This window comes from Salmo trutta, chromosome 23 (genome assembly GCF_901001165.1).
Source record: "Salmo trutta chromosome 23, fSalTru1.1, whole genome shotgun sequence".
In the NCBI taxonomy this organism is placed as follows: Eukaryota; Metazoa; Chordata; class Actinopteri; order Salmoniformes; family Salmonidae; genus Salmo; species Salmo trutta.
In genome coordinates, this window is record NC_042979.1 from 29039536 (window position 1) to 29058591 (window position 19056).

At 43.3% G+C, this 19056-nt stretch overlaps 2 protein-coding genes across 4 annotated transcripts; both read left to right on the forward strand.

Moving 5' to 3' along the window:
- The first annotated feature begins 137 nt into the window (after nt 1-137).
- On the forward strand, nt 138-7460 carry LOC115159740 (nucleolysin TIA-1). 3 transcript variants are annotated; one of them, XM_029709766.1, is made up of 12 exons: nt 138-392; nt 1807-1903; nt 2970-3068; nt 4485-4539; nt 4783-4870; nt 5250-5325; nt 5602-5710; nt 5853-5948; nt 6068-6152; nt 6374-6524; nt 6750-6898; nt 7187-7460. In XM_029709766.1, the coding sequence occupies exons 1-12, from the start codon at nt 364-366 to the stop codon at nt 7323-7325; spliced, it is 1173 nt and encodes a 390-aa protein (XP_029565626.1). In that variant the 5' UTR covers nt 138-363; the 3' UTR covers nt 7326-7460. The 3 variants fall into 3 exon arrangements, with proteins under 3 accessions (XP_029565626.1, XP_029565627.1, XP_029565628.1); XM_029709767.1 differs by having other exon boundaries at nt 6374-6512; XM_029709768.1 differs by having other exon boundaries at nt 6374-6512; nt 6753-6898.
- Nucleotides 7461-12403: 4943 nt separating this feature from the next.
- On the forward strand, nt 12404-17667 carry c23h2orf42 (chromosome 23 C2orf42 homolog). Its single transcript, XM_029710651.1, has 8 exons — nt 12404-12537; nt 12925-14150; nt 14263-14376; nt 14928-15032; nt 15128-15235; nt 16218-16318; nt 16494-16656; nt 16769-17667. The coding sequence occupies exons 2-8, from the start codon at nt 12980-12982 to the stop codon at nt 16993-16995; spliced, it is 1989 nt and encodes a 662-aa protein (XP_029566511.1). The 5' UTR covers nt 12404-12537; nt 12925-12979; the 3' UTR covers nt 16996-17667.
- The last annotated feature ends 1389 nt before the right edge of the window (nt 17668-19056 follow it).

Sequence of the window (19056 nt, forward strand, 5' to 3'; positions counted from 1 at the left end):
ATCCAACATGCATAGCACAAATCATATGTTACTGTTAATCAATCGTTGCATTACAACTCTTATTTTGGTCATCGCGCCATCCTGCCAGTACATTTACCAAAGCCACAGTGCGCATGCGATGCTATACCTTAGCGATGCCGTATATCCGCTCTCTTTCTCCGCCATTTTATGTCGCTTTTCTATTGTTCATAATTGAAGTTAGCAGGGGCGGCGGAGCGATTTACTGCGCATTAAAACATTTTTGGATATTGCTCAGTGGACATCAGCAAAATAGGGTGAAGGAGCAAGAATCCAAGGTCATCATAGAATACGACACACGTGGATTTTTCTCTCTGGGTTCGATCTCAACCTCGGTCGGAAAATATGATGGACGACGAAACACCCAAGACCCTGTATGTATGAATAGCAGCTCGCTATTAGCTAGCCGAATGACCATTTATTTCAAGTATCATGTAGCAGTGCATCGGTCTTATGTGTCAATTGCATTTTCATATGATGTGGTTCATAATAATCATGCCAGTCATTTCTCTACCCACCCTGTTTATTAGCTAGCTAGTTGTGAGCCAGCCAACTGGGTTTATGATGGGAATGCACTGGCTAATAGGCTAGTTAACTAACATGTCAGACGTGTCCATTTTTAAGACAAAGGCACTGTAGCCACCTATGCTGTAGAAGAGAGAACATTGTTGCGACTTGCAAAATTGCCTCTAAAGCCACCTTTTTAGATCTCAACATTTAGAGATATTGTGATGTTCTTATTCGCCTATGGGAGTTAAATGTGAATTTTGTATATTTTGGTAATATCATATTTGAGGAAGACTAACGTTCGCATGATTAGCAGGATAACTAGCTATCTTGCTTACTAACTCTTGTCGACAGCATGCCGGGCCTCTAAATTAGCTTCAGTATCATGCTGAACAATGCTGTTGTCGTCAGCCCGATAACGTTACATTTCTACACCGGTGTCCATACAGTATTGAAGAAAACACAACCTAACTTCTAACCTTGGCTAGCTAGCTATACCTACACTGCTCGGCATACATCAATGACCAATAATAGTCGGACATCATGTTGCTGTTGGCTAGCTACCTACCATAACTCTACAAATCTGAGATTCAGATTGGGTATGTCAGCTAGCTAACATGAATGTTTTGGTTGCAACTACGACACTGGCCATGCATGATAATGCATATATAGAAATTGTTGAATACAATGTGAAAGCGCGGCCTAGTCCTCTCGGATGCCCAGATTCTGGGGCCTAGGCGCCTAATTTAGGAAATTCTAACTGAATGTTACTTACTCTATACATTTGTGTTAGTTTTTCCCGCAGTAGACACTAACATAATCTGTCTTGAAAATGTTCATATATTATGTTCAGTAGCTGTAAAAGCCAGGTGTCTACTTTCCAAACAAAGCCGGCTAACGTTACTTGACTGGTTTTGTATGGCACTGCCCTATGTTATGGTTTCAGTTTCACCTCAGTTGTTTTCATGTGGCCACTGTTGCTATATGGTGCCTTGCATGGGCTGGTATCCATTTTAAGATTTGAAATCCCAATATCTTCCTAATTGTTAGCTGTGAGGTAGAATACACAGAGTTAAAGGGATAGTTCACCCCAAAATAAGAAACAATTCCAGACAGTTTCATACCGGTGTACTTTGTCGATGGTGGTGAACTATCCATTTTAAATCTTGATCTTCACAACCACACTTCCTTGCCTATCAGCTAAGTGGAACATTCGGTTGTCTTGTATTTGCTGAGTTGAACCCAGGGTGTCCATGCTGATGTGTTGTCATTGTGCTGCAGGTATGTGGGGAACCTGTCCCGGGATGTGACTGAAGCCCTCATCATGCAGCTGTTTGGACAGATCGGCCCCTGCAAGAGCTGTAAAATGATAGTAGACGTGAGTCCTTCCTATTGGCTAGGAATGAACCTTCTCAAATCAGATTCAACTCAGAATTACTTACCACTGCACCATGTTCAGTCAGAACAAATGGGAGAGAATGTTTTGAAATGGAAAAACAAAAAGAGCATTATGATTAGACTTGGAGCTGGTCGTTATGGACAAAAATCCATATTGCGATAAATTGCCAGAATTCTGGTGATGACAATGAATAGGATAAGTTTATAATATTAATGTGCACTGCAGTTTTGGTAAATGATCATTTAAACTACTACTACTAGTATGATGGTTCTAGGCACCAACTGTCCCATTAACAATCACCCATATTAGATCATTTATTTCATTTCAAACTTCACATTTCTCTATTATAGGTTACTTATCTTAATGAACAATATCAGCAAAATGCCTGCGATAAGTGATTGTTATGGTCGGTCATTTTTGGTTTAACGTCCCATCTGTATTTGGACTCGTTGAGAGGGGTACCACTGCTTCAAAAAACATTTTCTCTAGTTTTGTGCCTACTGAACACAGGCCATGACTAGGGGCCTATTCAGTGGTCTGCAACACATTGCAGATGGGAATTTAATGTATAAAGCCTATAGAAAAACAAATATGACCACACAATTCCCTGTTCTACATGACAGAGGGATGTCTGTCCTACACACTATTGCTTTATCTGGCACCCACTGAAATTGACCCAGGACTGACTAGCCAAATAGGACAGAATAGCTTTGACCAGTACTAGTCAGCTGCCAGTTTAAGAACACATTGTACTGTTGTGAGTCTTTCTTCTGGGTTTGATTTACGTTGAGTCTGCCAAGCTAAATAGAGGGAAGATTGTTTGGCCAATCTAAATGATGATGGATTTTATTTTATAGGCTAACTGGAGTATAAAATGCTTTACATTTTAATTGTTTTAATTTAACTAGGCAAGTCAGTTAAGAACAAATTCTTAATTAAGGAGGGAGACTCAACTAGGTCTACATTTTACAATGGTAGGATGAAACGGTGGGCAGGTCTGGTGTCAAAGGTAAAGTCCCTGTTCTTGTCCACTGTTCCCCTCCAGACGGCAGGTAATGACCCATACTGCTTTGTGGAGTTCTACGAACACAGGCACGCTGCCTCGTCACTCGCAGCCATGAATGGTCGTAAAATAATGGGTAAGGTAAGCTATCGTATCTACAGGGTGAGTCTGGTTGGGTCGGCATGGGGTGGGGAAGGAGGAGAGGGTTGGCCTACTTGATGTAGGTCTGGAAAGGTCAGATGGGTGCAAGTGATATGGTGGCCCTATGAGGAATGGTTAGGGGCTTGATTTGGGACTTAGTCTCATTGACTGGGTATTACACTGAGTCATGTTATCAGTTCAACCTCAACAGTTGACATTAAACATCAGGGAGTATGACATGCATGGAACGTTTCCTCATTCAGCAATAATACTGCAACACCAGAAAAAAGTTTATTTTTTTTGTATGTATAAGTAGGCTACATTTGAATGGTCTTGCAGCATTCCTTACAACGGTAGGCTACTTTGTTCTTCGCCCCAAAATCTGTCTCCATTCCTCACATGTCTAACGATAGCCCAGATAAGACTACATATTCCACACAAATGTTGTGTAGATGCCATTTTATATAAATTAGGATCAATCTGCAGGCCTCAATCTCTAATTAATGGGGCAGTTTGACATTGGCATCATCTAATTCAGTTATATTACAATCTTTCCCATTAATTTGGGTTTGAGGCCAGCAGATCTCGCAATGTAAATGAAACGTCTGGTTCATTTGACCTGGGGGAGATACTGAATGAAGGAGCGTGGACGACGGATTGCTCTTGAATTCAAACACTATGAAACTCCCGTTGATAAGATGTTATGGATTTATTTATTTTTTGCTAGCTACTGATTTGGGACCCTGGCCACCTGACTCTGGCCATCCCAGATTGGTTGTAGCTAATAGGCTTACTACTCTACATACTATTTAATCCTACTGGTAGAAACAGCTTCTGGACGTCACCCATGTACAGTTTCATGCTTAGAAGAGAACTTGGCAGAGGCAATTAATATTGGCAGCGTGTCCAATGACTTTAAACCTGGTTGAGTTGTGTAATCTTTCTAAGTAGTGTCCCCCATTGACCGGTTTCAAATAACACTCCTATACTTCTACTCTTATTTTTCTGTACAATGTGTTCTTTTGCAAAAACCCTTTGCATAAAGAATCCAAATAATAATACTATTTATATATTTAAAGACACATTCAGTTGAAAATATTTTATCCTCAACAGGTATTGAAGGACCATTTGAGGAGTAATACAAGTTCGTAAAATTCACTTGTTTGTAAGTCCCTTGTTATTTGGACCTTTTTTTAACTTCCTAGACGTTTTGTTCCAAATTTGATTGATTAGACGGTGAGACTGAATTGTGACGTAGTCTGAGTGTGACCAGGCTTTCCCTCTATCACTGGTGTGACTACAACAAGCCCTCTAATAGGCTGACAGACGCGTGCTGTACAAGTAAGGCTTGCTTTTCACCCCTCTTTCCATCCCCCTCTATCTTTTTCTCTTTCCATCTCTCTTTCTCTTCTTTAGGAGGTCAAGGTGAACTGGGCCACAACCCCTAGCAGCCAGAAGAAAGACACAAGCAGTGAGTACTATCTCTATTAATACTTTGACATGCACTGTGCCTAACTGTGTTAAAGGACTAGTGCCTATATAAAGCATGGAAACTTAATTATTCAAATGTGGCTAGACTTTGTGTTTGGGGCATTTAGAGCACACTTGTGTCATCCAAGATTATTCCAAGAATCGTTAGCATTACTGCCTAAAATGAGTTGACTTTTTGTAATCTTCAAAAACGTTTTATACATATGATTCTGTTTGCGTTCAGATCACTTCCATGTTTTCGTTGGAGACCTCAGTCCTGAAATCACCACGGATGACATCAAAGCTGCTTTCGCCCCCTTTGGGAGGATATCGTGAGTGTTCTCTTTCTCCCTACCCCAGTTATCTCGGTTATGCTTATTCAAAAACACTACAAAGATATGTTCCTTCAATCGTGAATGTATTGATTGAACACGAGAACAAGCTGTATTCGCAGCATTCATCTGTAAAATATGTTCTCTACAGGTCATTTTGGAGTATGTCTCTCAACAAGCAGCTAATGAAATACTAATCACAGCACTTCTTAGTATCATACTTATCATCCAGTGCTTTACAGCAGCGTGGGGCCAAAACCTCCCTGGACAGCAACCCAGTTAGTCGGTGGCAAGGAAAAGCTTCCTAGAAAGACAGATGGATCAGTGGCCAGAGGCCATAACTTCCTATTGTCTTGCTAACAGTAGTCTCTGTCCACAGTGATGCTCGGGTGGTGAAAGACATGGCTACTGGCAAATCTAAAGGCTATGGCTTTGTGTCCTTCTTCAACAAATGGGTGAGTGCCCGCCCCCTCCCAACCTCAGCTTACTGTGCTGCATCTTGGGTTTGTGGCTTGCAAGAAATCATTAGCATCGGAGCAGTGTGAGACTCCATTCCTTTTGTGTCCCCCCTCAGACGTCACCCAGCAATGTTTAGCCAAGCAAATACCACCCTGTAATTCAGTAGCTACTTTGAGCTATGGAGTTTACATGGGTGAAGACAAGATTTAGATTCTATGTTACACCATTATTACTACCACTATGCATAATAAATGGTATGCCTTTGTGTGTAGGATGCAGAGAATGCCATCCAACAGATGGGAGGTCAGTGGTTGGGAGGACGGCAGATCAGGACTAACTGGGCCACCAGGAAGCCCCCTGCGCCCAAAGCCACCTATGAGAGTGAGTTAGACACACTACTCTAAAGAATGACTCGTGTGCGCACAGCTGTTGGCATCTGATTTGGGAAAAAAAATCTATGAAAAAAATTGGCATCTATTTTTTCTATTAATGTTTTAAATCAACCTTCTCCCCTGTGGCGCAGCAAACACCAAACACCTGTCGTTTGAAGAGGTTGTGAACCAGTCCAGTCCCAGCAACTGTACTGTCTACTGTGGAGGTGTCACAACAGGCCTCACAGGTCAGAACCTCAAGACAATCTGTACTATGGAAGTCACGACATAACTTGCAGGTTATTTAGATGGAATATGTGATGTCATTGGTGACCCCATCCTTACTGATGTACCTTGTTGTTTCCAGAGCAACTGATGAGGCAGACCTTCACCCCCTTCGGTCAGATCATGGAGATCAGAGTTTTCCCAGACAAAGGCTACTCATTTGTGAGGTAAGTCCATGCACATCGTCTACAGAATACACTGTTACAGAAGCCCTAATTCCCACAGAGTAACCCAGAATCACAGCAAACCCGGGTCATCTCCAGTTGAAAACGTGGAACTTTTGACTGCTGACCAGGTGTCTGCATCTCTAGTTCGATGGGAAGAGCCCTGATGGTGACCTTGAAGTTGTTTCGGAGATTTCTCTCACCTGTGTCTCTCCCTGGTATAGGTTCAACTCCCACGAGGGAGCGGCCCACGCCATAGTGTCAGTGAACGGGACGTCCATAGATGGTCACGTGGTGAAGTGTTACTGGGGGAAAGAAACCACAGACATGGTCAGCCCCATGCAGCAGGTACAGATGCCTCAGGTAAGACCGCAGGTAACAGCACTTCCTTTCTCATACAACATCCTTTATACTTTCTTAGATATAATATACATGTGTAGTAACATATCTACATGCTCAGCTTTAGGGGCTTGATGTAGCAGTTGCCCATAAGCACAGAGCAAAGTGGGCTATCTAAGGAAACAGAAAAACATAGTAGACCCATTTTGATCAAGTAGTTCATCAATTACATGGTTTGAACCCTAAGTGTTGTCTCTACAGCAGAACAAAATAGGGTTTGCAGCGCAGCCCTACGGCCAGTATGCCCAGTGGTACGGTAACGCCCAGCAGATTGGCCAATACGTCCCAAACGGGTGGCAGGTGCCCACCTACGGAGTCTATGGACAGGCCTGGAACCAGCAGGGATTCAAGTGAGTACTCATGGACTCCTAGAGGGAAGGGAGCAAGGTGTTTGAAGGAAATGCAGCCCAGATGTCAGGAGACTTGTATAACATTTCAGCCCAGATGTTGGGAGGAGACTTGTTTAACATTAGTGGCCCTTGAAGATCAATCTTAACTTCTTGTTCATGTCGTTGCTCTCTCTCTTCGTCCCTCATTCCCTTTACCGTCCTGCTCTTTAACCATCACCGGTTTTGGGTTTACACCTTTCTCTCCCCGTCCTTCACCTATCCTCTAACCTCCATGTTGTCTCTGTGTAGCCATTTACAGGCGGGTGCAGGGTGGACGGGCGTGGGAGCCGTCAGTAACGGCGGTGTGGTGGAGCCTGGACAGGGAGTCAATGGGACTGTGCTGGCCAACCAGTCCGGCATGGGCACCGCTGGCTACCACACCCACTGATCAGCGTTGGCCTGGCGGCCGAGTCGGCCTCCTACCCTCCACAACAGGGATCCTATACAGGGGGTGGGGGGGCCAACATGTGCCCTGTCTTTTACAACATGATTAAGAACTCTATGACGGGGAGGGGGGGGGGGGGTTCCCCTGTCCGTCCCCCCCACCCAACCTGGTTTTTACATGTAAGTTTTAAGGTGGAGAAGAGGAAACGCTTGTGTGTCATTGGCGATAGAGTTGCCCAGTTGCCCAGTCCTGGTATATAAGATACACACGTGTGTGTGTGTGTATACAGTACCAGTAAAAAGTTTGGACACACCTACTTATTCCAGGGTTTTTCTTTATTTGTACTATTTTCTACATTGTAGAATAATAGTAAAGACATCAACTATGAAATAACACGTGGAATCATGTAGTAACCAAAAAAGTGTTAAACAAATCAAAATATATTTGAGATTCTTCAAATTAGACACCATTTGCCTTGACAGCTTTGCACATTCTTGGCATTCTCTCAACCAGCTTCATGAGGAATGCTTTTCCAACAGTCTTGAAGGAGTTCCCACATGCTGAGCACTTGGCTGCTTTTCCTTCACTCTGCAGTTCAACTAATCCCAAACCATCTCAATTGGGTTGAGGTCGGGTGTTTGTAGAAGCCAGATCATCTGATGCAGCACTCATCACTCTCCTTCCTGGTCAAATAGCCTTTACACAGCCTGGAGGTGTGTTTTGGTTCATTGTCCTGTTGAAAACAACTTATAGTCCCACTAAGCGCGAACCACAAGGGATGGCGTATCGCTGCAGAATGCTGTGGTAGCCATGCTGGTTAAGTGTGCCTTGAATTCTAAATAAATCGGTGTCACCGGCAAAGCACATCACACCTCATCCGCCATACTTTACGGTGGGAACCACACATGCAGAGATCATCCGTTAACCTACTATGTGTCTCACAAAGACACGGCTGTTGGAACCAAAAATCTCAAATTTGGATTTATCAGACCAAAGGAAAGATTTCCACCGGTCTAATGGCCATTGCTCGTGTTTCTTGGCCCAAGCAAGTCTCTTATTATTGTTGTCCTTTAGTAGTGGTTTCTTTGCAGCAATTTGACCATGAAGGCCTGATTCACGTAGTCTCCTCTGAACAGTTGATGTTGAGATGTGTCTGTTTCTTGAACTCTGTAGCATTTATTTGGGCTGTAATCTGAGTCTGGTAACTGTAATGAACTTATCCTCTGCAGCAGAGGTAACTCTGGGTCTTCCTTTCCTGTGACGGCCCTCATGAGTCAGTTTCATCATAGCGCTTGATGGTTTTTGTGCCTGCACTTGAAACTTTCAAACTTCTTGAAATTTTCCGCATTAACTGTCCATGTCTTAAAGTAATGATGGACTGTCATTTCTCTTTGCTTATTTGAGTTGTTCTTGCCATAATATGGACTTTGTCTTTTACAAAATAGGGTTATCTTCTGTATACCACCCCTACCTAGTCACAACACAACTGATTGGCTCAAAGGCATTCAGAAGGAAAGAAATTCCACAAATTAACTTTTAACAAGGCACACCTCTTAATAGAAATGCATTCCAGGTTACTACCTCATGAAGCTGCTTGAGTGCCAAGAGTGTGCAAAGTTGTCATCAAAGCAAAGGGTGGCTAATTTGAAGAGTGTAAAATATATGTTGATTTCTTTAACACTTTTTTTTTTTTTGCATACTACATGATTCATATGTGTAATTTCATAGTTTTGATGTTTTTACTATTCTGCAATGCAGAAAATAGTAAAAAAAAAAAAACTGGAATGAGTAGGTGTCTGAACTTTTGACTGGTACTGTATACATGCGTACACACCCCCTACAACTGACACATGATTCAAAAAGGACTATGCCATTTTTAATTAAAGTACCATTAAATGATAAAACTTATTTTGGATTTGCTTTTTTTCGTTGGTTTGTTTAGAACGATTTCCACTGCTGATATCGTTAAGAAACGAGCTTTGCCTTTTGAGTTTTTTGTTTTGGGACTGTCATTTTAAAGAAATGTTTAAAGCAATGACTCCATGGAATCATGTGAAATGTAAGAACCTTTTTTTGTTTTTTATGTTTATAAAAAACGAATCAAATGGATGTCAGCTGTTGTATTTTTTTTTTAAATTTCAATATCTCAACTAAGAAACAATTGCAGGGATTACTGCCACTGTTCTTCTTTCTTTTAAAGGCAGACAAATATTGCACAATACTATTACTTAGTTACCTTTTCACAAAATTTGATGTTACACAAATTCTAGGTATTTTGAATTGTTTTGCATTCCACTTTTTTCCTTTTGAAACTTTTGTTTTAGGAGGGCGTACGTACGTATACTGTTTTGTATGTAAATAACCAAACAAAGTCTGTTCAACTGTTCTGACGCTGTATAAAGAGGAAAAAACCTCATGTTAATTATGGAAGCTTGCTTGGTTTTTGACGGCTGGGGATTTAAACTAGACTGAGGCATATTAGCATCACTGCTAAATGCTGGTCCATTACAATGTAGGGACAGTGCAACATTTGATTCTTCCAGGGGCCTAAGGAGAGCGACCGGCAGTGCAAAAATGATCTATACTGAAAGTAATGTAGAATTAAAGTTATTCTGTGTATAAAACCTAAATATTGAACTTTTTGGTGTTTTTTTTATGACAAAGTAGTAAATAGTTATCAAACGTAAAAATAAAACTTGAATGGATCATAATTTTGCACTGTGCCCCCCCCCCATGGAGTTGTTTAAATAATACAGTTGGATGAGACCCATTGTGTTGCCTTATTTTGAGTTAATTTAATTTTAACCAACCAATTTATCATAGAGTAGGCAGTGCCTAAAGATAGACCTTATGTTTTGGGGGTGGGGTTATGTTGCTGATGCTATAACGTGTTCTTGCTTTGTCCCATTAAAATGCTGATGCTTATAAACATTGCTAGTGGAAACGGATCATATTTCTATCTCCATCACACTTCTTGTTACTGTGTTTTTACAGGCTTGAGTTGAGTATTGGGAGAGGTGGTCCAGTCTTGCAACTAAATGCTTTTTTGTTTACAATGAGCTTTCCTACTTGTAGTATTCCGATCCATTGATTTTTGTCATCAGATAACACCTTTTGTAAGTAACAGAAACTGGAATTACAAGAGCAGGAAGACCTACATGCATTACATACACTTTTGACCCAAGCTGTGTTTGAATTTCTGATCTACAGGTATGAACAAGATAGAAACTACATGTCACTTGATTCTCTTCTCTGAAAAGGGCTTTCATCTCGGCCCTGTGACCAACACCAATAATGTGTGTGTGTGTATATAGGCTGCCTTCACTTGCTAGTTGGAAATATCTGATTTCCAAACTGGTTGAACACGCCAACCATATAGCATGTCGAAAATGTCCAAGTTATCTAGATCTGACTAGCATGTGAACGTGGCAACAAACATTTTATTGCTGATGCTATGTAGTGACCATTTGAGTGTCTTTGAAGCCACTGGTCAGCCATATTTGCACTCCCCAGTAGGAGCAGTCCTCCATAGGAATGCATTTTTTAATTGTACCTTTATTTAACTAGGCAAGTCAGTTAAGAACAAATTCGTATTTACAATGACGGCCTTCGAACAGTGGGTTAACAGCCTTGTTCAGGGGCAGAACGACAACAAAAAAACAAAAAATTGTTTGTTGTGGGGACGGTAACATTGACCTAAAACAAATATATTTTAAAGACTTTTATATTTTTTATTTTCATGTATAGCTCACAATTTAAAAGTATTTGCATGAAGGTGTCTGTAATAGAATAAACGTGGCAAAAAAATGTAGTCATTAAATGTGTTTCTATAGAGCTCGCCAGTTTGTAGTCCTAAAACCCGGAAATGAGTTACCTCTGGTTCATTCAGCAATTCCCATGGTGGAAATGAATGGGGAAAGAATAGGGTTTTTGGGATAAATGCCGAAAACAAGGTCTGAGGTTATCACAAGTTTAAGAGATGATATACGTTTTGTTCTCTGAGATGTCAGTTTGTTAACCTGAACTTTTTGAGATATGAAGCCTTTATGTGCTTTTTAAAATTACATAAATGCTTCAAAATTAACAAAGTGACATCCGATGAAGATTATCCTAGAACAAAATGTATAAGATCTTATAAAGCCATATTCGGACAGAATACGTTTTACTGGGGAGCTCAGATATTGTAATTATGTCCACGAGCACTAATCACCACATCCCTAATTTAGTTTTGTCCGACTGTTTTTCGGCAAACTCCGAGGTCTTCTGATAATACTTATCCTGGGCGAATCGTCATTCCTGTGTTTTTAGGGATATTACAGAGTTTGGTGCTGCACCCAGTTTGGGTATGAACATGAGGAACAAATTTATGCTTAAAATAAAGCACTAGCTTACAGATGAATTATCTGTTTTGTCACATATAAACCTTTCTAGTGCCATACTTCTCTTTTAAAATATGAAGTGGACGATATTGTGCCAATAAATTGATACATTGCCAAATACGTCAGGTAATTACATGTCTGCATAGGGTACCGTTTATGGTTATTATTGATATGCAATATTATTTTGACTTTCCCAGAACTGAAGGCCATTAGGCCAATAGTAGGTTATGCCTAGACATTTAAGATATCTTCACGCCTAGAAGAGCCTCTGAGTTTCCGTCATAATGGTCAATTGACAATGAGAAAACCCCCAATAATTACAGGGGCCGTTTGGTAAAACTAATCCCCTCCAAATCGTCCACTGGAAAAACGGACATGCTGGGGTTATTATTACATAACCGACGTTCAATAGTAATACTAGCCCCATCAGAGTATGGTTTAAACCTGTGTTTACCACGTCATTTATTTTCAGCATTTATCCAAAAACACCATTCATTTCCGCATAGGCTTTGTCCAATGAACCTTTGCGGAGGTAGAACAATGAGCTAGTTATAGATCTTTGCTATCCGTGGAGTTAGTGCTTACAAAAATACGCCATAAGCCATTACTATTTTACAACCGTGGGGGAGTACCAAGATGGACGTGCGGTGGATTAAACATCTACTTTATGTATAAGTCATTGTCCAACACCCTACCCAATCAGGATGCTCGTTACAGGCGCAATGCGGAGACACGGATGTAAGGAGGAATGGCGACGGTCGAGGGGAAGAGGAGGTTTGTGTATGAAAACTGGAACGACCATACAGCACCAGGATTATAGGTAGTGAAAAAAACAGGTATGCACCCAGCTGTAACCGGTCATGGTCCAAACACAGGCGCGGAGCAGTAGATTGCGATGCGTCTGGTATAATTATGGACCCATTTTACGCACCGTTATTGTTCGCTTCAGGAACAATGTCATCCTACATAAATTGGCTTTTCTATTCCTTTCTTATCACAGTTACATGTGTTGAAAAGTAACAGTTTTTTATGATAAATGATTTGTCACATTTTGTAAAGAAACAACACGTATTTCTGATTACATAAGGAAACTCGATAAAGGCCTACAAAGGCTTGACTGGAACAAAAGATTGCATTATGGCCTAAGTTATTTTTTGATCACATTGATTAGAGTAATATCTACTTGCTGAAATTAAATCAGGCTGTATCTGTTCTCTTTTCAGACCTACTCTGTCTTCCAGACTTCAGGCCAACTGCCAGTGGAGACCGGCTGCCCAAATGGAGTCTGGCGTGGCAGTGACCTCACCTCCTGCGTCGGTGGTTGCCCCTACACCCCCCAACCTTTGCTCAAAGCAGAGAGAGAGTAGCAAGAAGACTGCTATCAGCACCACCCCCTCCTTTCTGTCCAATCTGGGCAAGCCCACCCTACGAGGGATCAGGAAGTGCCCCCAGTGTGGCGTTTTCAATGGCACCCGTGGGCTCAGCTGCAAGAACAAGGCTTGTGGAATTGTCTTCAGAGATGGGGGGGCTGTGGGGGGAGGCAGAGGGGCCAAGAGAGGGGCGATGGAGGTGGTGCGGGTGGTGATTGACGGAGGAGGGGAAGATGAAGAGGGGGATGAAGGAAGAGGTGGTGAATCCTCAGGTGGAGGTGCGCAGGTGTTCTCTGTCTGTCAGCGAGTGAGAGGGGTGGGAGCGGCTGCAACACAGCGGGGGTTCATAGAGCTTGTCCCCACGGATACGGCCATTGCCACGAGTGAAGGGGCGACTCTACTGACACGGGTCAACATGGGCCGCTGCTTCCTGCCCACCTGCCGCCATGCCAACGGTCAAAGGTCAGGCCAGAGCCAATCACAGCAGGCAGCTGTTCTAACTAACCCCCCCTCCAAGCAGGGCTTGTCTAACTCCGTCACTCCCTGTGTCCACGTGAAGCAGGCTATGGAGTGCCAGGTGCAGGCCACCCCTCTCCCCCTGAAGAGCTCTATCCTGGAGGGGCTTCAGGCCTCAGCCGAGGCCAGGGAAGAGCTCTGGAGGTTGGCTACTGAGTCCCCGGGACCCCTGGTTCAGCGGGTGAACAAAGATACTCTGGTGGTGAAATGTCACAGTGGACCAAGTCATCCTCTTGGGCTTCTGCACCTAACTGTAGGCGCGGGGGGGTCTGCTGCTGGGGGGAAGGGGAAGGTCAGAGAGGGGGCTGTGTTTCAGTGTTCCTGTCAGGGGGGTGTCAGAGGAGGTACGGCAGGGGGAAGAGTGACTGTGGAGACCTCCCAGGATGGGGAGGTGAGAGGGTCCTCAAGTGGTGTCTTACCTGACTCCAACTCTCGGCCTGGTGCTGATGCTGGCCCTACAGCTCCATACCTCTGCCTCCACTTCTATGCCTGTGTTTGCGCCTTTACCAGCGACGAGAAACTGGCCTCAGAGTTCACAGGTTTCATCAACTACAGCTCCAATGGTAGGTCCCTAGGAGAGGGATTGGTGTGTGTGATCTTTGTGTAATATGTCATGGTGTATGTATATGTGCACTGCAGTACCTGTAGGAGACTCTGTTGTCATCTGTACTGCAGGTGTACAACAGAATGCTGACTGCACAGTCCTCTGTGGCTCCAGCCCACCTCAGCTGCCTGAACCAATCACCGCTCACAAAACCAAGAGACTCCGTCTGGAAGAGCACCTCATTGGTGAGCTGCCCTGTCAATCACACTGTTCATCCAATAGAAGTGCGAGTGCCTCATCATGAAAATAGGACCTTCTTTATGTTCTTTGAAATCTGCCTGAGCACAATTTTTTTTCTCTCAATCTGTCCTTCTCTGTGACCATCTATCCTCTTTTTCCTCTCACTCCTTTCTTCTTCATTTCCCCTGTAAGTCCCTCCTCTCTTCTCTCTCCTCCCTCCGTTCAGCTGTATGTCCTGTAGGGTGGGTGGGGGTAGGATGGGTAGAGGAGACCTTTTCAGAGGAAACCTCCTGGTCATTGTGCTCCTGTTTCTATTGGGCTGAAGAACGCAGGTGCAGCCTGCCTGCTTTCTGTCTGTCGCTCTGTGTCTTACCCAGTGCCTCTGTCCTGTCCATCTGTCCTCCCTTTCTGTCTCTTACGGCCTTTCTCACTGCCTTTCTCACTGCCTTTCTGCCTCTTAACGGTATCCAATAAACCACAAATTCTTGAGCATTAAAAGGTAATATTATATTATTCTGTCTCTTTTAATTAATTATGACGTGTGTGTGTGTGTCAGGGAGCAGCCAGCCTGTGGATGAGAGCCTGGTGACCCTGGGCTTCCAGCAGTGGCTAGCCAGCGTTACAGAGAGGATCCACCAGACCATGCACTACCAGTTTGATGGTAAAGCGCACACACACACACACACACACACACAGCCCTCCGTCCCTGTGTGTTTGTCTTATTGATGATGATGATAAAGATGTTGTTGTCTCCAGGTAAGCCGGAGCCTCTGGTGTTCCACGTCCCCCATGTGTTCTTCAACGCCCTGCAGTATCGTCTGTCCCTGGGCTCCAAGAAGAGACGGCTGCCCAATGCTACCTCAGGTAACCCTTAACCACAACCCAACGCCATCCCTAATTCAACTATAATGAGCTCCAAAAGTACTGGGACAGTGACCCTTGTTTGTTGTTGTTTTGGTTCTGTATTCCAGCACTTTGGATTTTAAATGACACAATGACTATGAGGTTAAAGTCCAGACTGTCAGCTTTAATTTGAGGGTACCAATACTTTTGGTCCGCTGAAATGGGGGCACTATGTACCAAAAGTGCCATAATTTCTAAACTGTTTCCCACCATATGGATGAAAATACCTTCAAATTAAAGCTGACTTAACCTCATAGTCATTGTATCTTTTAAAATGCTGGAGTACAAAACCAAAACAACATCAAAAAATTGTCACTGTCCCAATACTTTTGGAGCTCACTGTATAACGCTACAAATGAGCCTACTCTAACCCTAACAGCCTCGGACACCCAGGCTTTGTTTACATTGTTCCGAACTCCTGGGGAACTTGTCTGCAGAAAGATGCCAAAAATACGGTGGAGTCTAGATGAATGCTAGTGACACATTGCCACCTATCAAATCAATCAAACATTTTGATTGGGTGGAGCTCCAAACAGAGGCTATGTTTCTAAAACATGTTCTGGCTTGCAACAAGCTAACTAGCATACGATACAAAAAAGAAGGCAGCATAGGCTACTAAAATGTTGTCTAACCGGTAGGAAAAGAGGCACAAACAAAACTAGGAAAAAACAACTCATTTTAATTTCTACTCTGAGACAATCAAATGTGAGCGTTAACAGCCAGCACTCCCATTCAAATGCAAAATCCAATACTGAAGTTCTCCAGACTTCCAATATTTGTGTCATCAAGATGAGATTTGGAAAGATGGCTTCACGAGACTAACCCTAACGCAACTACAGGTAAACCTTAACCCAACACCAAACATAACCCTAAAGTAACCACCACTTTTAGGATAAGTTACAAGGGAAACATGGTTTGTTATCTTTTTGTTTTGTTTGGTCAGCGTTTGTGAGGAATGATGATCTGCACCATGGCTCCTTCCCCAAGTACACCTGGCACATCACCAACCTGATGCAGGTGAAACGCATCTTCGACACCCCAGAGGTCAGCTCTCTCTTCTTCACTCCTCCCCATCTCCCTCCTTCATCTCATCCACTCACACGGTCTTCAGACTGCTCGTGTCACGTATTTACCACAGGGTGTTAGAGTGACTAAGACCAAAACATACTATCTCACCATGCATCCTTCTCCCACTCTCTGTCTTCCTCTGTCTGTCTAGCTGCCCCTGGAGTTGACCCAGAGTTTTGTGAAGAACAGTGATGGTTCCTACTCTCCGTTCCGCTGTCCCGAGCCTCTTCCTCCTGACCCCACTGAGGGCTACAGCCGGACGGACAGATCCCAGGCCATACGACCCCTGGAGCTACGCACCTTTCTCCAAGTCGGTGTGTGTGTGTGTGTGTGTGTGTGTGTGTGTGTGTGTGTGTGTGTGTGTGAGAGCTGGACTGAACTGCTATGTGTGATGTCATATGATCTGATTTGTTGTGATCACCACAGGACTGTGTACAGCAGATCAGAAGGATCCCACTCCCTTTGTGATCGAGTGGATCCCAGACATCCTGCCTCGCTGTCGCGTCGGAGAGCTCCGCATCCGCTTCCAGTATGGTCACCAGCATGGAGGACAGACGGAATACTGCGATGGAACGCCGAGGCGCACCGGAGCGGGAGGGGGGACAGAGAGGGTGGGTTGCAAGTCATCATCAGAGACCTCCCTTCCCAAATAAAAAGTTCCACAGGCAACTGTCCCATGAGAAATCACTGGAGAATCTGTTAGTTAATAGTTCTGGGAATTATGAAAGTCTAGAGCATTGTTTTTAGAAAGGGAGATGAGGGGCGACTGTTTTTTAGAGAGGGAAAGAGGGAGAAATGAGGGGGGGAACATTTTGAGAGAAGGAAAGAGATGTGAAAGAGTGCTGCTGATGGCCAAGAATTGTATTTTTTATATCACTGTTTGTACACTCTTCTCCCAAAGTTACCCTCTGTCCCTTCCATTGCAGCTAACATGGATTTCTGTTAATTCACGCTATTACATGACTTCTATGTATCAAATCGCAGGTGCTTGATAACATTAGCTACTCTGCGAAGAAGTAGCATCTGAATGTAATATCAAGTCATTGAGATCATCAACTGACAAACGTGTGTGAGGCTAATGTGTGTGTCTGAAGGGTTCTAAATGAATGCCATCTGATTGATTACCCTTTACGTGTGTGTGTGCATTTATAAGTGGTGTATAATGAATAAGAACTTTCTGGTGTGTAGCGATCTAATTCACTGTCGATTAGAATATTTACGTTTGTGCCCGTAGTTACAGAATAACTTAATGGTTTGTTTTCTTTTTGTTTGTTTGTAGTGTGGATTAATACATTCATTGACCTTGAGAATAGACAGTATTTCTCTGAAAATCAACTTTTTCTATTTCTTAGCATCGCTCCCTCCCATCCTTTACATTACTTATTTTACTGATAAAAAGAGCGTGCACACTTGTGTCCTAGACGTTGCTTGTTTTTCAGCCAAAGTGTTGAGCTTAGTCTTTGTCCACCAGGTGGCGACATTGGCTAACAATTTCACACCAGTGTTCCACAAACTTGACTAGTGCCTACGGAAGAGAGAAATTATGTTTTGCTTTATAGAAACGTGACTGTCCAATGTTTGGCCATGGCTCCATCCCCCGATGAACAGACAGCTCATTTCAATTACACACTCCTTCTCAGGATATTATCATAACCACACAGTCTCAGAATAAGATCCACTTTTACATGAACTAATTGATTCAGTTAATTCTCCTTAGTGAACCACATGCCAAATGAGTGATATACAGAGTAGGAGGAGGACATTAGAGTATCAGAGGTGTGTGTGGGTGTCAGAACATCCATGGCTCCCGGCCCTATTCGTCCTCCCTCTCAGACCCTCAGGAGACAACCTCCACAAGAGTGTGTGACACTAACACTGAATGAAACTAAGCGAGAGAAGAAAAACATCCTGTTTGACAGCATGAAAACGAGCTTGAAAGTTGGATGAGGATGAAGGAGCGAGCTGGAAAGAGGGAGGGAGGGAGAGAATTATATTGGTAGAAGAATTGGAGCGAAGGCCGCATGTCAAGTAGAATATGATTCAAATCTCAGGGTCACAAAATTATTTTAGCTGGTGTGCAGTGTGTGTTTGTGTGCGCACTAGTGTGTATGTGACCCTTAATGATGGAATTGTGAGGAGCCAGCGCTCTGTGACTGTGTGTGTGCGCGTGTGTGTGTCTCTGTGTCAACGCCAGCCTACAACACACTGAGACGACAGCTCTCTCTTAGCCTTGCTCTTCTGAATTACAGAGAAAATGAGTGTCAGTCTGCGCCAAGGCTATATAGTACGCGGGTAAAAGGGTAAAAAACTAAATGGAATCCAAAGGGTGCTCACACTCAAACCATACAGGGAAAACCTGCAGGTGGTCGAGATGGAGATACTGGACATATTTATATTATTTAATACATGTTCAGGTACTACGTGCAACATTTTTTACACTTCCTCTGGACACTCCCTCTAGGCCCTTCAACTTAATCCAATCCAAGAGGGGGAGCGAGCAAGTGCAGACTTCAGAGAGGTGTATAGAGATTTGAGATTCACCCACAGTCTAATTAAAGAACACTGAGACAATGAAGTGATTAGCAGATGTCTATCAGTACCTCTGAGACTCAGTGGATCACTTAACTACTGACCTCTAAGGCCTGGCTGTCAATCATTAAACCAACCAACCCAATCACACATCACTCACCTGCCAATACCTCCTACTCTCTCTC